The 15,815-nt window shown below is 55.7% G+C and overlaps 1 protein-coding gene across 1 annotated transcript in view; it reads left to right on the plus strand.

The window, feature by feature from the left end:
• The window catches only part of POLG (DNA polymerase gamma, catalytic subunit), a 17,612-nt gene that overhangs the window by 561 nt on the left and 1,236 nt on the right, over positions 1-15,815 (plus strand). The window contains 19 exon segments of the mRNA XM_024766480.1: positions 566-1,348; positions 4,175-4,370; positions 5,288-5,452; positions 5,546-5,692; positions 5,842-5,921; positions 6,741-6,923; positions 7,028-7,182; positions 7,350-7,476; positions 8,422-8,658; positions 9,601-9,721; positions 9,929-10,015; positions 10,326-10,433; positions 10,946-11,106; positions 11,984-12,155; positions 12,591-12,726; positions 12,828-13,074; positions 14,386-14,508; positions 14,639-14,807; positions 14,935-15,143. Of these exon segments, the coding sequence (XP_024622248.1) occupies positions 726-1,348; positions 4,175-4,370; positions 5,288-5,452; positions 5,546-5,692; positions 5,842-5,921; positions 6,741-6,923; positions 7,028-7,182; positions 7,350-7,476; positions 8,422-8,658; positions 9,601-9,721; positions 9,929-10,015; positions 10,326-10,433; positions 10,946-11,106; positions 11,984-12,155; positions 12,591-12,726; positions 12,828-13,074; positions 14,386-14,508; positions 14,639-14,807; positions 14,935-15,143 (3,446 nt within the window). The 5' untranslated portion in view covers positions 566-725.

Raw genomic sequence — 15,815 nt, forward strand, 5'->3', positions numbered from 1 at the left:
GCCTGCTGGGCCCGGGCTCAGGCGTGGGTCGGGGCCCCGCGGGACGTCGGCCCACCTGGCGGGTTCGAATCCGGGCGCTGTCTCCTAAAGGCGCTAGGCCCTCGGGCTGCGGCGGTTGCGATAAAGGCAGTCACCATTTGCCGAGGACTTGCCGAGGGCCGGGCCGCGCGGCGTGTTCGCCCTGTGTCACCCAAACAGCAGTCCTGTATGACAGGTAGAATCCGTAACCCCATTTTACAGAGTAGGAAATTGGGGCCTAAGGAGCTTGCCCAAGGTCACACGTCTCGTAAGAGCCAGAGCCGGCATTCAAACCCGCGTGCTCCTATTAAGAGTTTGCCCTCTTAACCACGTCTCTCACCTTCCCTGATGAACTTACGTGAACCTCAGTTTTCCTCAGGAGGGGTATTGCTATTTCCCAAGGTGGTTTGATGATTCACTGAGAAAATGTACCTAAAGGCGCCTGGCACACTGCCTGGGCAGCAGAAGATGCTTAAGGAATGATGGCTGTTAATATCACACATGTTACGTGTGTCATTAGTAACACTATATCATCTGTCTCCTTTAGGATTTGTGGGTGGAAGGCAGGCATGGTCAGAACCATTTCACTGACAGGAAAACAGAGACAGGACGTGTCTCTCTCCACGTCTCTCAGCCAGTAGAAGCTGCCAAGCTGGAGCCCAAAGCCAGGTGTGCTGACTCCCAGCGGGGGGCTCCCTGCACCAACCATGAGCCGCCTGCTCTGGAGGAAGGTGGCCGGCGCCACCGTCGGGCCAGGGCCGGTTCCAGCTCCGGGGCGTTGGGTCTCCAGCTCCGCCTCCGGCCCCGTCCCCAGCGACGGGCAGCCGCAGCCGCAGCCGCCGCCGCAGCCAGTGCCGTCCTCGGAGGGCGGGCAGCTGCGGCACAACCCATTGCACATCCAGATGCTCTCGAGAGGGCTTCACGAGCAAATCTTCGGGCACGGCGAGGAGATGCCCGGCGAGGCCGCGGTGCGCCGCAGCGTCGAGCACCTGCAGAAGCACGGGCTCTGGGGGCAGGCGGCCGCGCCCTTGCCCGACGTGGAGCTGCGCCTGCCGCCCCTGTACGGGGGCAGCCTGGACCAGCACTTCCGCCTCCTGGCCCAGAAGCAGAGCCTGCCCTACCTGGAGGCGGCCAACTTGTTATTGCAGGCCCAGCTGGCCCCCCGGCCCCCGAGCTGGGCCTGGGCGGAGGGCTGGACCCGGTACGGCCCCGCGGGGGAGGCCGAACCCGTGGCCATCCCCGAGGAGCGGGCCCTGGTGTTCGACGTGGAGGTCTGCTTGGCAGAGGGAACTTGCCCCACATTGGCGGTGGCCATATCCCCCTCGGCCTGGTGAGTATGGGCAGGGGTCAGGGGACTTGAGCACATGTGGGGGGCCCAGCTTAATGGTTTGGTGAGCTTCCACTATGTGTTTGGTGGGTGGATTTCCAGGGACTGTGGACTCAGTGGTGAACTAAAACAAGCCTTGACCCCAGCATTTACAGACCTTACTTTCTGGTAGGAAGGTATGGGTAGTAAACAACACCCAAGCAAATGTCACGTGGTGATAGGGGCTGTGCAGAGAATCACGTGTTTTGAACTTGAGACTGACTGGGAGACCACTTGAGATCACCTTGATTTGGTGCCTTCCCACTTGCCCTAGTAGCTTCCTGAGAAGTTAGTCCAAGACATTTGAACAGTGTTTCCATTTGGGGATGTTATTGGTAATTTTGGGCAGGAGAAACCTACCTTTTGCGGGAATGGCTCAGGCAGTGTAGGACACTCAGCATCCCCAGCTGCTCCCTTAAATGCCAGACCAAATCCTCGCAGCCCCGACCCATTTCAGTGTTTCCAAATACCCACTCCCCTCGGGAAACCAAAGCAGGCTTGCAGGCATTTTTGTCCCCAAAAGGTATAGTCAATCTCTCTTTTCTTTTTAAATAACTTTCTAAGTGCTACCCAAGTTTCTTTTTCAAACAATGATGGCAGTACTTTTCTCCCCTTTTTTATTCTTCATTCCAGGATTAAAATACTATTTACAACCTTAATGCTTTCAGGCATGGCCAGCAAAAAAGTTGGCAGTTTCTTTATTCCTATTGGAAGCTACATCTTTGTAAAGAAAGCTGCGAAATGTTAAATATGCAGTTGAAAATGGTGAAAGCATGGCTAAATAGATAAGGTAGGCATTAACGGCTGAAAAGAGCAAAACTAGATGATTCCTCATTGATGTAGTTCCAGTTAAGATGAGAATCTCAGTGCTTACTGTGTAACTTGGTCAAAATAGAGGGAATGCTGTCCATCATTTGAGAAAGTAAAGTAGACTGTGGTGGCTGAAAGGAAATTAGGAAACCAGTGATAAGAAGAACTTGTTTTTTGATCTTTTGGTCATTCTTGGCCAATTTCCCTGAAGTCCCCCTTTTCTTTTCCTTCTTCTTCCTCTCCTAATTTTTCATCTCTTTCTCTCCCCGTCCTTCCCATCCTCCTCTCATTCTCATTCCATTCTTGCCGGTGGTACTGGGGGCACTGTGCAGTTTGCCTGGCGGCAGAAGTCATTGCTGAGGACTGGGCTCATCCTGGGACCTTCCTTCTGGGAGCCTGACTATGGCGGAGGGTGGGAGGTGCCAGATGGGACCCTGACAGCAGTCCACTTTTAACCTGGGCACATCCCTGCTGCGTGGCTGCGTAACATCAGGTTTCTGAGCAGCCCGCAGTTTCCAGTGGGAGGGAAAAGCCTTGGATGGCCCAGAGGGCAGCTTCCCGAAGGCTGCTGGTAAGGGCTTTGGTCATCAGACCAGAGGGACATTACACAGGCTGTCAACACCGATCTAAGATTCACAGGAAAAGTGTAGTGTTAACGGCATTGGTCCTGACTCATCTTAAATTTGCCAGAGGTGTTTGCATTTTGGCGTTCTTCTTTTTTTATCACAAATAAATTTAACAAGATGGTTCTCATATACAGCTGCAGACCCGGATCTTGACAACAGTCTGGCTTTTTATTGCAACTAAAGTCCCTGTCATCACCACAGCCTCAAATATTTGACATCCTTCGGTCTTTTCTTCTGTGTTGTGTTTGTTTGAGGGCTTTGACATGTTGAATCGAAAGGGGAGGAGGGTTCAACTTGAGTCCCTGAGCGTTTTCCCATCATTTGGAGTGTGAGTTAGATTTTACCAGGTTTAACACTAGGAACCTCTTTTTGCTGGTAACCCCTTCCCCCAAAGAAACTAGTTTTATGTTTGTTGTATCTGTTGCGGCAGATAACCCCTCCTCCCCGCCGTAAGGGAAACGGGCAGCTTGTTTGCAGCTGTGGTGGCCACACATGTGGCCTCGTCACTCACTTTGATGCTGAGTGGCCTTGACCCTTTGGTGTAATCTGTGGTTCACAAAAGGCTTTTGCTCAGCAGCCATTTCCCCACACTTAGTCTTGTGGATCTTGAGCAAACTCCAGCCTTTTCCTGAATCAGTGTCCGGCCCCCAGCAGGCAGCACTCATCCCCTGCCCCTCCCACCCCAACCCTAGCACATATTTCCTAGCACATGTGCATACATTTCCTCCATTCTGGCACTTTCCCCGGTCTCTCACTGAGGGTGGTTGTTCAGAGACACAGTACCTTCTACAAGGTGCGTGATTTGCTCTTTGTCCTTCAGAATCTTTCCAGCCGTCAGATGATTCATCCTGTACCCGTGTGCAGCATTTGTCTTTTTTTTTTTTTGCCACTTTGAATTAAAAAAAAAATTCCACTTTGGGTTTTATTATAATTGTCTCTCTTCTTTACTAGCACTTTGAACATTAGCCATTTTGTGCTTATCAACGTGAAGGGTTGATAACGGTCATTAAGACACCTCAGAGCCAAGCACAGACTTGGTGAGCCCTGGGCGTAACAAACACCTTGATGGCCCGGGCTGAATGCCCATCTGGGACCCCCGGGACCGTGGCACTTAGCTCCCTTTCTCTCTGTGGAGGTTGAAAAGTAAAGAGGCTTTTGTAACTCCTCCGCATTCCCAACACATACCCGGGCAGCACTCTGCCTGACCTCTAGCTCTGGGAGCACCCCGTGGTCTCCCTTGTACCCCCAGCTGCTAGCGTAGGGCCTGGCATGTGGTGGTAGGTGTGCAGTGGGGATTGTGGGGTGGAACTTGAATGCCTCCGTGCTGAACCTGCCTGCCTCTCACCTCCCTCAGGTATTCCTGGTGCAGCCGGCGGCTGGTGGAAGAGCGTTACTCTTGGACCAGCCAGCTGTCGCCGGCTGACCTCATTCCCCTGGAGGTCCCTGCCAGTGCCGGCGGCCCCACCCAGCGAGACTGGCAGGAGCAGTTAGTGGTGGGGCACAACGTGTGCTTCGACCGGGCCCATATCAGGGAGCAGTACCTGATCCAGGTATGGTTCATGGGGCCAAATGCAGGCTCTGACACCGGATGGGCTAAGAGCCCTGCTCTCAGTGGCTAGGGAAGGCATTGCTTTTCCTGGCCAGTGCCTCCATCGTCTTTGTAGAAGCTACAGGGCCTCCTGTTGACCAGCCCTGCCCGTGGTCCCTGTACCCAGCTGTTCTGTCCCTAGGGTCTGCCTGGCACAGGACCTCAGTTGTCACAGGGTACTAATGGCCCTTATCTCTGTGCGGCATTTTAGAGCTTAGCGTGGGTCTTTGGAGGCTGTGGGCCCCACGGCCTGGGCTGCCATCCTGCCTTGGCCACTGGTGAGCAGCTCGAGCCTCTTAACATCCCTTTTACAACTAAGGAAACTGAGCCTCAGTTTCCTTATTTGTAAAGAGAGGGAGATGGCGGAAGCTACCTCATAGGATTGTTGAGAGGTTTGAACAGTGCACGCATCAAATACTCAGAACCATAGTTGTGGCAATTAATTCTGTGAAAAGTGCCCTAGGAGAAAGGCAGGGCAGGTGAGAGTAGCCTTAGCCTCTAGCTGAGTGTGCTGAGGCTCAGACAGCCTTGTTGACTTGCCCAGGGCCACAGAGCTTCTGAGCGGCAGGGCTGGGGGCCGAGCCTGATAGCTTGGAAGGCCTCGTTTTGGCCACTCTGTTCCCAAGGTGCCCCTGGAGCTGTTGCTGGATGCTGGGAAGGCCTGTGTGTTGGGATTCAACCAGGCCTGCGCTTTCAAGCGTGGCTAGGGTTTGAGAAGGCAGGCCCCTCACAGGTGGAGGGACAAGCGTGAGCAAGCATGAAGACACTCCTTAGCGCTCGGAGGCTGTGGGCTGGGAGGGGAGGCTGAGGTGGGGCTGGTGGGCTGAAGTGCCGAAGCAGGGGTAGGCTGGCCCCTCAGCTGCAGCCTCTCTTCCTCAGGGCTCCCACATGCGCTTCCTGGACACCATGAGCATGCACATGGCCATCTCAGGGCTAAGCAGCTTCCAGCGTAGTCTGTGGATGGCAGCCAAGCAGGGCAAGCGCAAGGCCCGGCACCCCACACAGCGAGGCCAGAAATCCCAGAGCAAAGCCAACGGCCCAGCGGTGAGAGCACACTGTGGGGAGCCCCCCCTCCCCGGCCAGCCTGTCTGGCTTGAGACTGAGCTTATCTGCCGTGTCCCTTGCTCTGGCCTCCAGATCTCATCCTGGGACTGGCTGGATATCAGCAGTGTCAATAATCTGGCAGACGTGCACAGCCTCTACGTGGGGGGGCCTCGCTTAGAGAAGGAGCCCCGCGAGCTGTTTGTCAAGGGTAGCATGAAGGACATCCGTGAGAACTTCCAGGTATGGTGGTGGAGAGGGGCTCTGGGGACATGGGCTGTGGCAGACCCCTAGTGACCCTGGGGAGTGTAGCTGCCAGACCTGACCCTGAGAGGCCCGGTGGTGGTAGTGGGATGGCTGCCCACCCAGCGCCTTCCTGTCGCCTGTGCCAGGACCTGATGCAGTACTGTGCCCAGGACGTGTGGGCCACCTATGAGGTTTTCCAGCAGCAGCTACCGCTCTTCTTGGAGAGGTGAGGGAGAGCCCCTCTGGGAACCCATGGGGGTCAGTGGGTTCCTGGTACCCGGGCCCACCATAACCAGGTGGTGCTGGGCCTTTCTCAGGCTGGGGGCCTTAGCCTTTCTGGGCTGAGAGCATGGAGCCACTCTGTCCAGTGGTGGCCACCTGGGCCTTGGACTCTGGGGTTTCTACAGAGGCCCTGGAGGGGGGCGCTGAGGCTGTGCTTGTTTCATGTGCCTGGCCCTGGTTTGCTAAGCACCGTCTCTGAACCCAGATCCTGAGCCAAGGACTTCACATCCGTCTTGGTTATGTTTGCTAGTGAGTCAGTTTTATGATGTGGTCAGAGTCATAAGCGTCAGCCAGACCTGGTTCTAATCTTAATTATCCTATCCAACTCATTTGACCTTGGGCAAGTTACTTGGTTTCCCTGAGCCTCAATGTTCTTATCTGTGAAACATACACAAATATACTTGACTACAGTTGTGAGGTTCTTGTATGATCTTTTGTGTGTGGGGGGTTGTAGCACAGTGCTTGGCGCTTAGTCATTACTCAGCAAATGGCAGCCATTTTCATTTTTGTGATCTGTCATTCCCCCCATTACCCCTGAGGATGGGATGATGATATTTCCATTTTATAGATGAAGGAACTTAGGCTCAGAGAGATGAAGTGACTTAGCCAGGGTCTCATGGCTGGGAGACGGTAGAGTTGGGGTTTCAACCCCTGTCTCTCTGACGTGGGTGGTTGGGTTGAGGATCGCCAGGCTGGCCCAGGGATTGGGCCAAAGCCTTGCCTCCTGTGGTCATTTATGGCAGCCCTGGTGTTTGTCCTCAAGGTGTCCCCACCCGGTGACTCTGGCTGGCATGTTGGAGATGGGTGTCTCCTACCTGCCCGTCAACCAGAACTGGGAGCGTTACCTGGCGGAGGCACAGAGCACCTACGAGGAGCTCCAGTGGGAGATGAAGAAGTCACTGATGGACCTGGCCAACGATGCCTGCCAGCTGCTCTCAGGAGAGAGGTAGCCAGGCCTTGGGCGGCTGGATCCCCCTGCAGGGGATGGGCAGGTGGGAGGGCTGGCCTTCGGCTTGGCTTTAGCCCTGCCCTGGTGGACTGGCTGTGCAGGTACAAAGAAGATCCCTGGCTCTGGGACCTAGAGTGGGACCTGCAGGAATTTAAGCAGAAGAAGGCGAAGAAGGTGAAGGCGAAGGAGCCGGCCGCAGCCAGCAAGTTGCCTGTCGAGGGGCCCAAGGCTCCTGGGGATCCCAAGGATCAGGAAGGTGGGGAGCATGGGTGGGAGGTGGGGCAGGGATGGACCCTGGGAAGGTCCTGGGACCGGGGGGTCCCTTGGAAGGGGTTGCTCTGGCCTTCTGGACATGAGTAGGCTGGGCAGGCCTTTGTGAGAGACCCTCCTCTGGTCCTGATTGTCCTCCCCGACCCTGTGCAGACCCTGGCCCCCCCAGTGAGGAGGAGGAGTTTCAGCGAGATGTCATGGCCCGCGCCTGCTTGGAGCAGCTCAGGGGGACCACAGAGCTCCTGCCCAAGCGGCCCCAGCACCTTCCTGGGCACCCAGGGTAAGCCCTGTCTCCCTAACATGTCCAGCAGCCATCCTTACCCCTCCCTCCACCCTGGGACACCTCTATTCTGGGCCCCAGCACAGGGGGTGGTGTGCATATGGGCCCTTACTAACCTGCTGCCATCTGTTCCTGCCGTCTTCCAGTCCTGCTCACTAGTTTGCTCTGACTCCTGGGTCACTGGACTTAAGTGGTACAAGTGCACTAAGCACCTGCTGTGTGCTGGGCCTCACAGTAGCCTCTGAGAGTACAAATAGGAACATAACTCCTTCTTTCTAGTAGCTTCTCCCTGGGAGGAGCCAGTTGTGCAGACCAGCCAGCGCAGCTGGAGTTTATATCCATGATGAGACAGAAGAGTCATCAGTGTTGAGGCAGTGCCTGACTCTGCTTGGGGAAATCAAGGAAGGCTTCCTTGAGGAGGTGACCCTTCATTCACACCCCATAGAATGGCAGAGATGAGAAAATAGGGGCAGCCAGGGTGAACAGCAGAGTGCCAACTTTACATTTGCCTGAGATGAGGCCGCCTTAAATTTTGTGCCCTGAGTGCCTCACTTGCCTCACCCTTGTGTTGGCTCCGGTGAACAGCACGTGAGGGATGGAGCTCTGAAGGCTCTGGTGTGCCTCTAGAGCAGTGGTGGGAGGGCAGATCTACTTGCTCCCTGCATGAAATGGAGCTGGGGAAGGAGTCCAGCCCTAGGTTATGCATGTGGGTCCTGACTTCTGAGTAGTACAGGGGGGCTGACATAGGATCTTTCCTTCTGGGATATTCGAATTATTCTAGAGGACTCCGTGGGGGTCCTGGCTGTATCCCAGAGGGAAGGGATGGTGACTGTAGGCCGAGGTCACCAGAAAGCCTTGGGGTCTTGGAGAGTGGGTGGGGCCCTTGCCGTCACACACTGTCCTCCCCCGACTACCATGACACTGCTCTCTTCTGGTGGGGCATAGGTGGTATCGGAAGCTCTGTCCCCGGCTAGATGACCCTGCGTGGACCCCAGGCCCCAGTCTCCTCAGTCTCCAGATGCGGGTCACACCTAAACTCATGGCGCTGACCTGGGACGGCTTCCCTCTGCACTACTCGGAGCGGCATGGCTGGGGATACTTGGTGCCCGGGCGGCGGGACAACCTGGCTAAGGTGCCACCAGGCAGCGGCCTAACGTCAGCTGGGGTGGCCTGCCCCTACACGTAAGGCTCTGGCTCAGGGAGGAAGGGGCTGGAGGCTAGGCACCCCTTCCCCTTGGCTAGAGAGACCAAACCCACCTAGGCTAGTGGAAAGAGCTCGGGTCTGAGAGTCTGGGTTCTAGTTCTTTGTTTGGTGGCTGCCTTTTCTGTCTGGATCTCAGAGCCCTGTGGGGCTGAGGGCATGGTGCTTGGAGCGGGTGGGACTGAGGCCCTGCTCCTGGGCCTGGCAGCCCAGCTGCCCTCACAGGAGTGTGCAGAGGGAGGGCTGTTGGAAGTGACAGGGGATGAGCTTTGTCCCCCTTTTTTGAGTGTAATTTATTGAGCACTGATTATATCCTGTGTTAATAAACATTTTACAGTGCTTCCCTTGTTTGTTTCCCAGGCAGTCTCGTGGTTATCTTCATTTTAGAGTTGGCAAAACAAAGGCCTAGGGAAGTCAGTTTCTTGTCTGAGCTCACAAACCCTTGAGCTTTTGACAGGCAGGTGTTGGGGAGAAGCCATAGCACTTGAAGTGGCCCAGAATTGAGAGTCCTGGCTCTGCGGGGCAGCCTGAACCACCCGTGGGGCCTTAGGACAGAGGGGCAGGGATCAGTCTGCCCCTTTGCAGCTGAAGGATGGATGAGCGGGCAGGAGCCAGCCTGGGGCAGGGCCCAGCCCTGACTTCCCACTGCTGGGCTCCCAGACCTTTAACCGGGGAGGTGGCGGCTCTGGGGAGAAGCGCTTAGATTTGAGTCAGCCCAGGCCTCGAAACCCAGCCTGCCACCACTGTGCTGTCATTTTCAATTTGTCACTCCCTGTCTATGAACCAGGGGAAGTGCTGTCCACTTCCGCCCCAGAGCTGATTCTGAGGCTAAACGGAGGGAATCACGGAAGGCCCCCAGCGAGCTGCCTGGCCTGGAGGGGGCACCCGGTAACCAGAGGCTGCTGCTGCTGTTCTCTGCGCAGAGCCATCGAGTCCCTGTACAGGAAGCACTGTCTTGAACAGGGGAAGCAGCAGCTGGAGCCGCAGGAGGCAGACCTGGCTGAGGAGTTCCTGCTCACCGACAGCGGCACCATGTGGCAGACGGTGAGGGCGGGCTCTGAGCCTGAGCTCTGGGGAGGGGGCTCTGTTCCCTCAAGGAAGGGGTGGCCTTTTGGGTGGGAGCGGGATGCTGGATGTGCTCGGTTGTCCACCTCAGGCTGTCCTGGGCTGTCTGTGTGTCGCAGGGAGGGGTGGTGGATTTGGGCCAAGCCAGCCCTCTGCTTCACTTCCTTGGTACCTGGGCCCATCCAGGTGGAAGAAATGGGCTGCTTAGAAGTGGAGGCCGAGGCCAGGATGGAGAACTTGCGAGTGGCAGTTCCAGGTCAACCCCCAGCTCTGGTGAGCTGGGCACCTGCTCAGGGGTTGTCTGGGTGGGTGTTGGGTGGCAGGGCCCTCCTCTTGTGCCCAAGTAGCTCTTTCCCCCCAGAGAATTCCCAGGATCTTGGGGAGCTGGGAGATGGCTGCCCTGCCTTTGGGTGGCCCCATACTTGTTGGAGGCCAAGGAGGAAGCCTGAGACCTCATAGCCATCCTGTCATTTCCCAGCTTACCTGCTTGCCATTTCAGGCCCTTTTCCCACCCCCTACCCCATGGCCCTCGCTGAATGCAGGTGCTGGAGCAGGGCCTGATCTAGGTGTGTGGCCCCCACAGACTGCTGCTGGTGGCCCAAAAGCCAGCCAGCCAGCTTATCACCATGGCAACGGACCCTACAATGATGTGGATATCCCCGGCTGCTGGTTCTTCAAGCTGCCTCACAAGGTGTGTGTCCTGGTGTCCTCGCTGTGCTCAGGGTGCACAGTAGGCCTCCAGAGTGACTCAAACAGGGAGACTCCCTTTTTGCAGGAATGCTGGTAGTAGTGGCGCAGAGTATGATCTCAGACAAATGTTGTCATCTCTCTGAGACTTTGTCTTCCTTCTGAAAATTGGGTGGTGAGGGGCATGGTGGTGGAATTAAATGACACAGGGTATGTCAGGTGTCTGTGCCACATCTGGTACATGATAGGATCTGTTGACTGATGGCTCTTACTGTGAGGGGAGCTAGGTGTGTGTGAGGGGAGCTAGGTGTGTGTGAGGGGAGCTAGGTGTGTGTGAGGGGAGCTAGGTGTGTGTGTGTGCGTGTGCACGCGCGCTGCTGTCAGGAATTTGCCCCAGACCGCTCTGCTTGAGGTTGTGGGCTCAGTGATGGGCAGAGCCCAGGCACACAGGGCATCAGTTCCCCAGCTAGGGGTCTGCCGTGTGCCTCCAGCCCCTGCTTCCTTTGCTCTCTTCAGGATGGTAACAGCTGCAATGTGGGCAGCCCCTTTGCCAAAGACTTCCTGCCCAAGATGGAGGACGGCACCCTGCAGGCTGGCCCAGGAGGTGCCAGGGGGCCCCGTGCCTTGGAAATCAACAAAATGATTTCTTTTTGGAGGAATGCCCATAAACGTATCAGGTGGGTCACTGTGGGAGGGCAGAGACATGCTGTCTCTCCGTGCCTCTGGCCGGGTTACTGCAGTCTTGGGATCCCTTCCCCTGCCTTCCACCCAGGGGCCCCTGACAGCCTGTGCTGCAGTGGAGGGACAGCCTGGTCTAGAGGCCTGGCTGCTTGTGGTCCTGATGCCATGGGACCGTGGGCAAGGCTCGTTCCCTCTCCAGCTGCAGTTTCCCTGTTATGTAAAAAGAGTGGTACTGTAGGACCTTGGCGGCCCCTCCCAGCTCTGTGGCCCCTTCCATGGAGGGCTAGTAGCCTGTAAGCTCTGTTGGGGGCTGGGAGTGGGTCCTGTAGGCTGGGAATGGCAAATGGGTCAAAGGCTAGTTCTGAGGGGTCTGTGGCTGCCAGCGGCACACTCTTGTGAGAAGGGTGCTGTGATGGGTTGGTAAAGTCTGCCCTGAGCCTGGAAAAGGCAGTGGTGGCAGGGCTGGTGCTGGGTGCCTCATGGATACTCCAGGACGGGGGCCGAAGCTGCCTCAGATGCCTAGCTAGTTCCCGGTGGCTTATGCTCCTAGACGGTAGATGCTAGGCCCATCCTGAGTCAAGTCAGTGGGAAAAGGGTTGAGGCTGGGCAAGGAGGGGGCACAGCAACCCCCAAAGCTGGGCAAATGAGGGCCGTGTTGTGATGGGGGATGGAGTGTGTGCTCCCTATGGCTGTGCTGAGCAACCCGTCTGTCCCCATAGCTCCCAGATGGTGGTGTGGCTGCCCAGGTCAGCTCTGCCCCGTGCTGTGACCAGGTATGTCCTGGCAAGTGGTTGTGGGAATGGGAAAACGGGGGCGGGTCCTAGGACCCAAGCAAGCTGCTGAGCCTCATGTCCCCGCCCCCGCATGTATCAGGTCCCAGATGGTGGTGTGGCTGCCCAGGTCAGCTCTGACCCGTGCTGTGACCAGGCACCCAAACTATGATGAGGAAGGCCGCTATGGGGCCATCCTGCCCCAGGTTGTGACCGCTGGCACCATCACTCGACGGGCTGTAGAGCCCACATGGCTCACTGCCAGCAACGCCCGGGTATGTGTCCTCTGCACCTCTGGTCCTGCCCTTTCTCTTCTGTGTGTCTAGAAGCTGGGGTTGCAGAGGGACTTTGCTGAGGAGCATGAAAAGGAACCTAAGATCTGGGTCAGGCAGGACTCAAGTTCAAATCTAGCTTCACAACTCATCCAGCTTTCCAGCAAGTATGTTCTGGGCACCTGCTCCTGGCCAGACATTGACAAGGCATGCTAGGCACAGCTATTGTGGAGTCTAGATGGGGCTGGGTATAGAGCCAGGCACGGAGCAGGGATTCTTTACCTGGAACTGTGGAGTTTGGGGCACTGCTGGCTGGCATTCCTTAAAACCATCCCCTCAGGAAGGGCTCCAGCATTCTCAGTCTAGTCAGGCTCCAGGGATGGGTGGGAGGAGTGTACTGGGGTATCTAGGTCGGGGCTGACCTCACTCTTCCTGCAGCCTGACCGAGTAGGCAGTGAGTTGAAGGCCATGGTGCAGGCCCCACCCGGCTACATCCTCGTGGGTGCTGATGTGGACTCACAGGAGCTGTGGATTGCAGCTGTGCTTGGAGACGCCCACTTTGCCGGCATGCACGGTGAGCAGGAGCCGGGGCTGGAGCAAAGCGGTGGCAGCCTGATGCCTCGCCAGGAGGATTATTTCTGAAGACTGTTTTCTCACTCCTGCCTCGCCCCCCAGGCTGCACAGCCTTTGGGTGGATGACACTGCAGGGCAGGAAGAGCAGGGGCACCGATCTACACAGTAAGACAGCTGCCACAGTGGGCATCAGCCGTGAGCACGCCAAGGTCTTCAACTATGGCCGCATCTACGGGGCCGGGCAGCCTTTCGCTGAGCGCCTGCTAATGCAGTTCAACCACCGGCTCACGCGGCAGGAGGCGGCTGAGAAGGCCCGACAGATGTATGCGGTCACCAAGGGCCTCCGCAGGTGAGGGTGCCTCTCCCATCCACGTTACCCCAGGGCCTCAGGCTTGCTTTACTACCTTTACCGCCCCATTCTTTTCTACCTCTTCCCATTACGTGAGTCCTCACCTGGCCCCTCTTCCTCCAGACCCCTGTGACCTAGTTCTAGGGTGGTTTGTCCTTGGGTTGTGACATCTGCTTGCTTAATGCTCAGTTTTCCTCATAGAGTTAAAGCTGTGCTTTTGTTATGCTGTCAGAGCTCTGGTCATGCAGAGTGAACAGTAACGTGGGGTTGCAAACTCACGTGCCTACTGAGAGCAAGTGCAGCAGGCGGTTTAGTAGGACAGCTGACAGGAGGGCCTATGGAAAACCAGAGACTTTAAACTGATTTTGACAGAGGAGAAAGCCTTCCCAGGCTTGTTTGCTTCCGCCCATAGTACCTGTTGTTTGCTCAGGGCCTCAGCAGCCTCCTAGGAGGGTTCCTGAATCGAGTGTGAGGGAGGAGAGGTGCCTTTACAACTTGCGTGGGTATAATACACGGTGTCCACGTTAAATTAGCTGACCTCCTCATGGAAAGACTAAAAGCTAAGTGATAACAGTTCAGTAGTAACTGCATAAAGGCAGAAAAGGGGAGCCGAGTATTGTCCAGGGAGGTGAGAGGAGGACATGGGGTTGGGGGTGGCATGCACCGTAGGCGGTGTGTGCTGGCGGAGGCAAGGCAGTGACGACAGAAGAGGTTGGGCCTTAGTTGTGGAAACCTTTGCTGGCCTCACAGAGGAGTCTGGACTGAGGGGTGGTGGGGAAACCCTGGTGCACCTTTGAACAGGTGAGTGGCGTGGCTCTGGAGCCATCTGGAGACGAGCCTGGTGATGTCTGAAGTTGCACTGAATCTGGGAGTCTGGGGCAGTGGGGACTGAGAAGGTTCAGTCGGGCCTGGCTGTAGGTTCTGTCTCCTGTCCTCTCCCTTTCAGGGAGTAGCCTGTTCTACATGCCACCTGCTGGTCATGGGGCAGTGCAGTGTCTAGGGCATTAGGACAATAATAACAGTAGTGGTTCTCGTGTTGGAGTATGTCCTTTATTGGGCTACCCTCATGTAGTCCCCAGAATCCTGGGTTCCTATCTAGGCTCTACCTCTTCCTGGCTGTGTGATCCCACAAAGTCACTTAGTATCTCTGAGCCTTTTCCCGCTCTGAAGTGGAGCTTGTAGGGGAAAGGCACGACCCCCGGGTGGTTGTGGAAGTGGAGAGGGGATTGAACACTCCTAGCCCAGGGTTTGGCATAGAAGAGGCATTCCCGTGGGAATGACAGTTGTGACACTGCGCCCGCCCCCCTCAAGGTATCGGCTGTCAGATGAGGGCGAGTGGCTGCTGAGGGAGTTGGACCTCCCTGTGGACAGGACCGAGGATGGCTGGGTTTCCCTGCAGGATCTACGCAAGATCCAGAGAGAAGCTTCTAGGAAGTGAGAACTGTCTATGTGTTAAGGATGGAGGGCGGGTCTGGGCTGGCCTGGGGAAAGCTGGGATGCTTTGTTTTTAGCTCTAAGATGCTAAAAGACAAAGCTTGCCCTCTCTTTGTTCCTTGCCCCCCAGATCACAATGGAAGAAGTGGGAGGTGGTTGCTGAACGAGCCTGGATGGGGGGCACAGAGTCAGAAATGTTCAATAAGCTGGAGAGCATTGCGATGTCTGACACACCACGTACCCCGGTGCTGGGCTGCCGCATCACCCGAGCCCTGGAGCCCTCTGCTGTCCAGGGGGAGGTATCCTACTACCCTTGGAACATGGGGAGAGGGTCGCAGGGAGGGCAGGGTTCCTGTACTACCTCCTGCTCTAGTGAATTGGTATGTGGTTTAACCCTTCTTGCCTGTGCCTACCTTCCCTCCCCAGTTTATGACCAGCCGTGTGAATTGGGTGGTGCAGAGCTCCGCTGTGGACTACTTACACCTCATGCTTGTGGCCATGAAGTGGCTGTTTGAGGAGTTTGCCATTGATGGGCGCTTCTGCATCAGCATCCACGATGAGGTTCGCTACCTGGTGCGGGAGGAGGACCGCTACCGCGCTGCCCTTGCCCTGCAGATCACCAACCTCTTGACCAGGTAGGCAAGGCCCGTGGCCTCTCTGGCATGACTATATACCAGATATGTGGGGCTTGGACCAGGCTGAGCATGATCTGAATTTTCATACCCCCCCCCCAGAAATAAATGTTCCCACTTTTCTCTCTGATTTTTAAAACTTGTAGCAGTCTTAAAAAAAAGACTAGCCTCAACCTTTAGAAAAAATTTTTGGGGGGATTGAAAGTGTCATATACCAAGACTAGATCACTGAGGTGGTGAGAAGGTAGAAGCCAGGGCAGTTGTTCCAAAGAGTAGTTCTCAAATTGTGCTCCCCTCAGAACACACCTTTCTGTTTTGAAAATCAAAATGACAGAGGCTCTTCTCAACCCGTAGAAAACAGATACTTTCTTCCATTCGTAAATGTTAATTCTTAAGTGCCAGAAGTTTGTTATTCTGAATACTGACAGAAAACATTGTTAATGGGGAAACTCAAATGTGATTTTAAAAACATATTTTTTTATATATTATGTTTTTTTTGTAGTAAAATTCCTAGTTTATATGGTTACATTAATGATGTTACAGTTTCATGTTGATCTGCCCCAGAACCAGTTTGGGAACCATGATCTATCCTGATTAATGGGTAAATAATGAATGTTTTACAATACTCAACACTGTCTCCGCTGCCCTCTTAATCATCTCCTGGGGGGGGGGGGG

This window comes from Neophocaena asiaeorientalis, unplaced genomic scaffold (genome assembly GCF_003031525.2).
Source record: "Neophocaena asiaeorientalis asiaeorientalis breed wild unplaced genomic scaffold, Neophocaena_asiaeorientalis_V1.1 scaffold346, whole genome shotgun sequence".
Taxonomy (NCBI): Eukaryota; Metazoa; Chordata; class Mammalia; order Artiodactyla; family Phocoenidae; genus Neophocaena; species Neophocaena asiaeorientalis.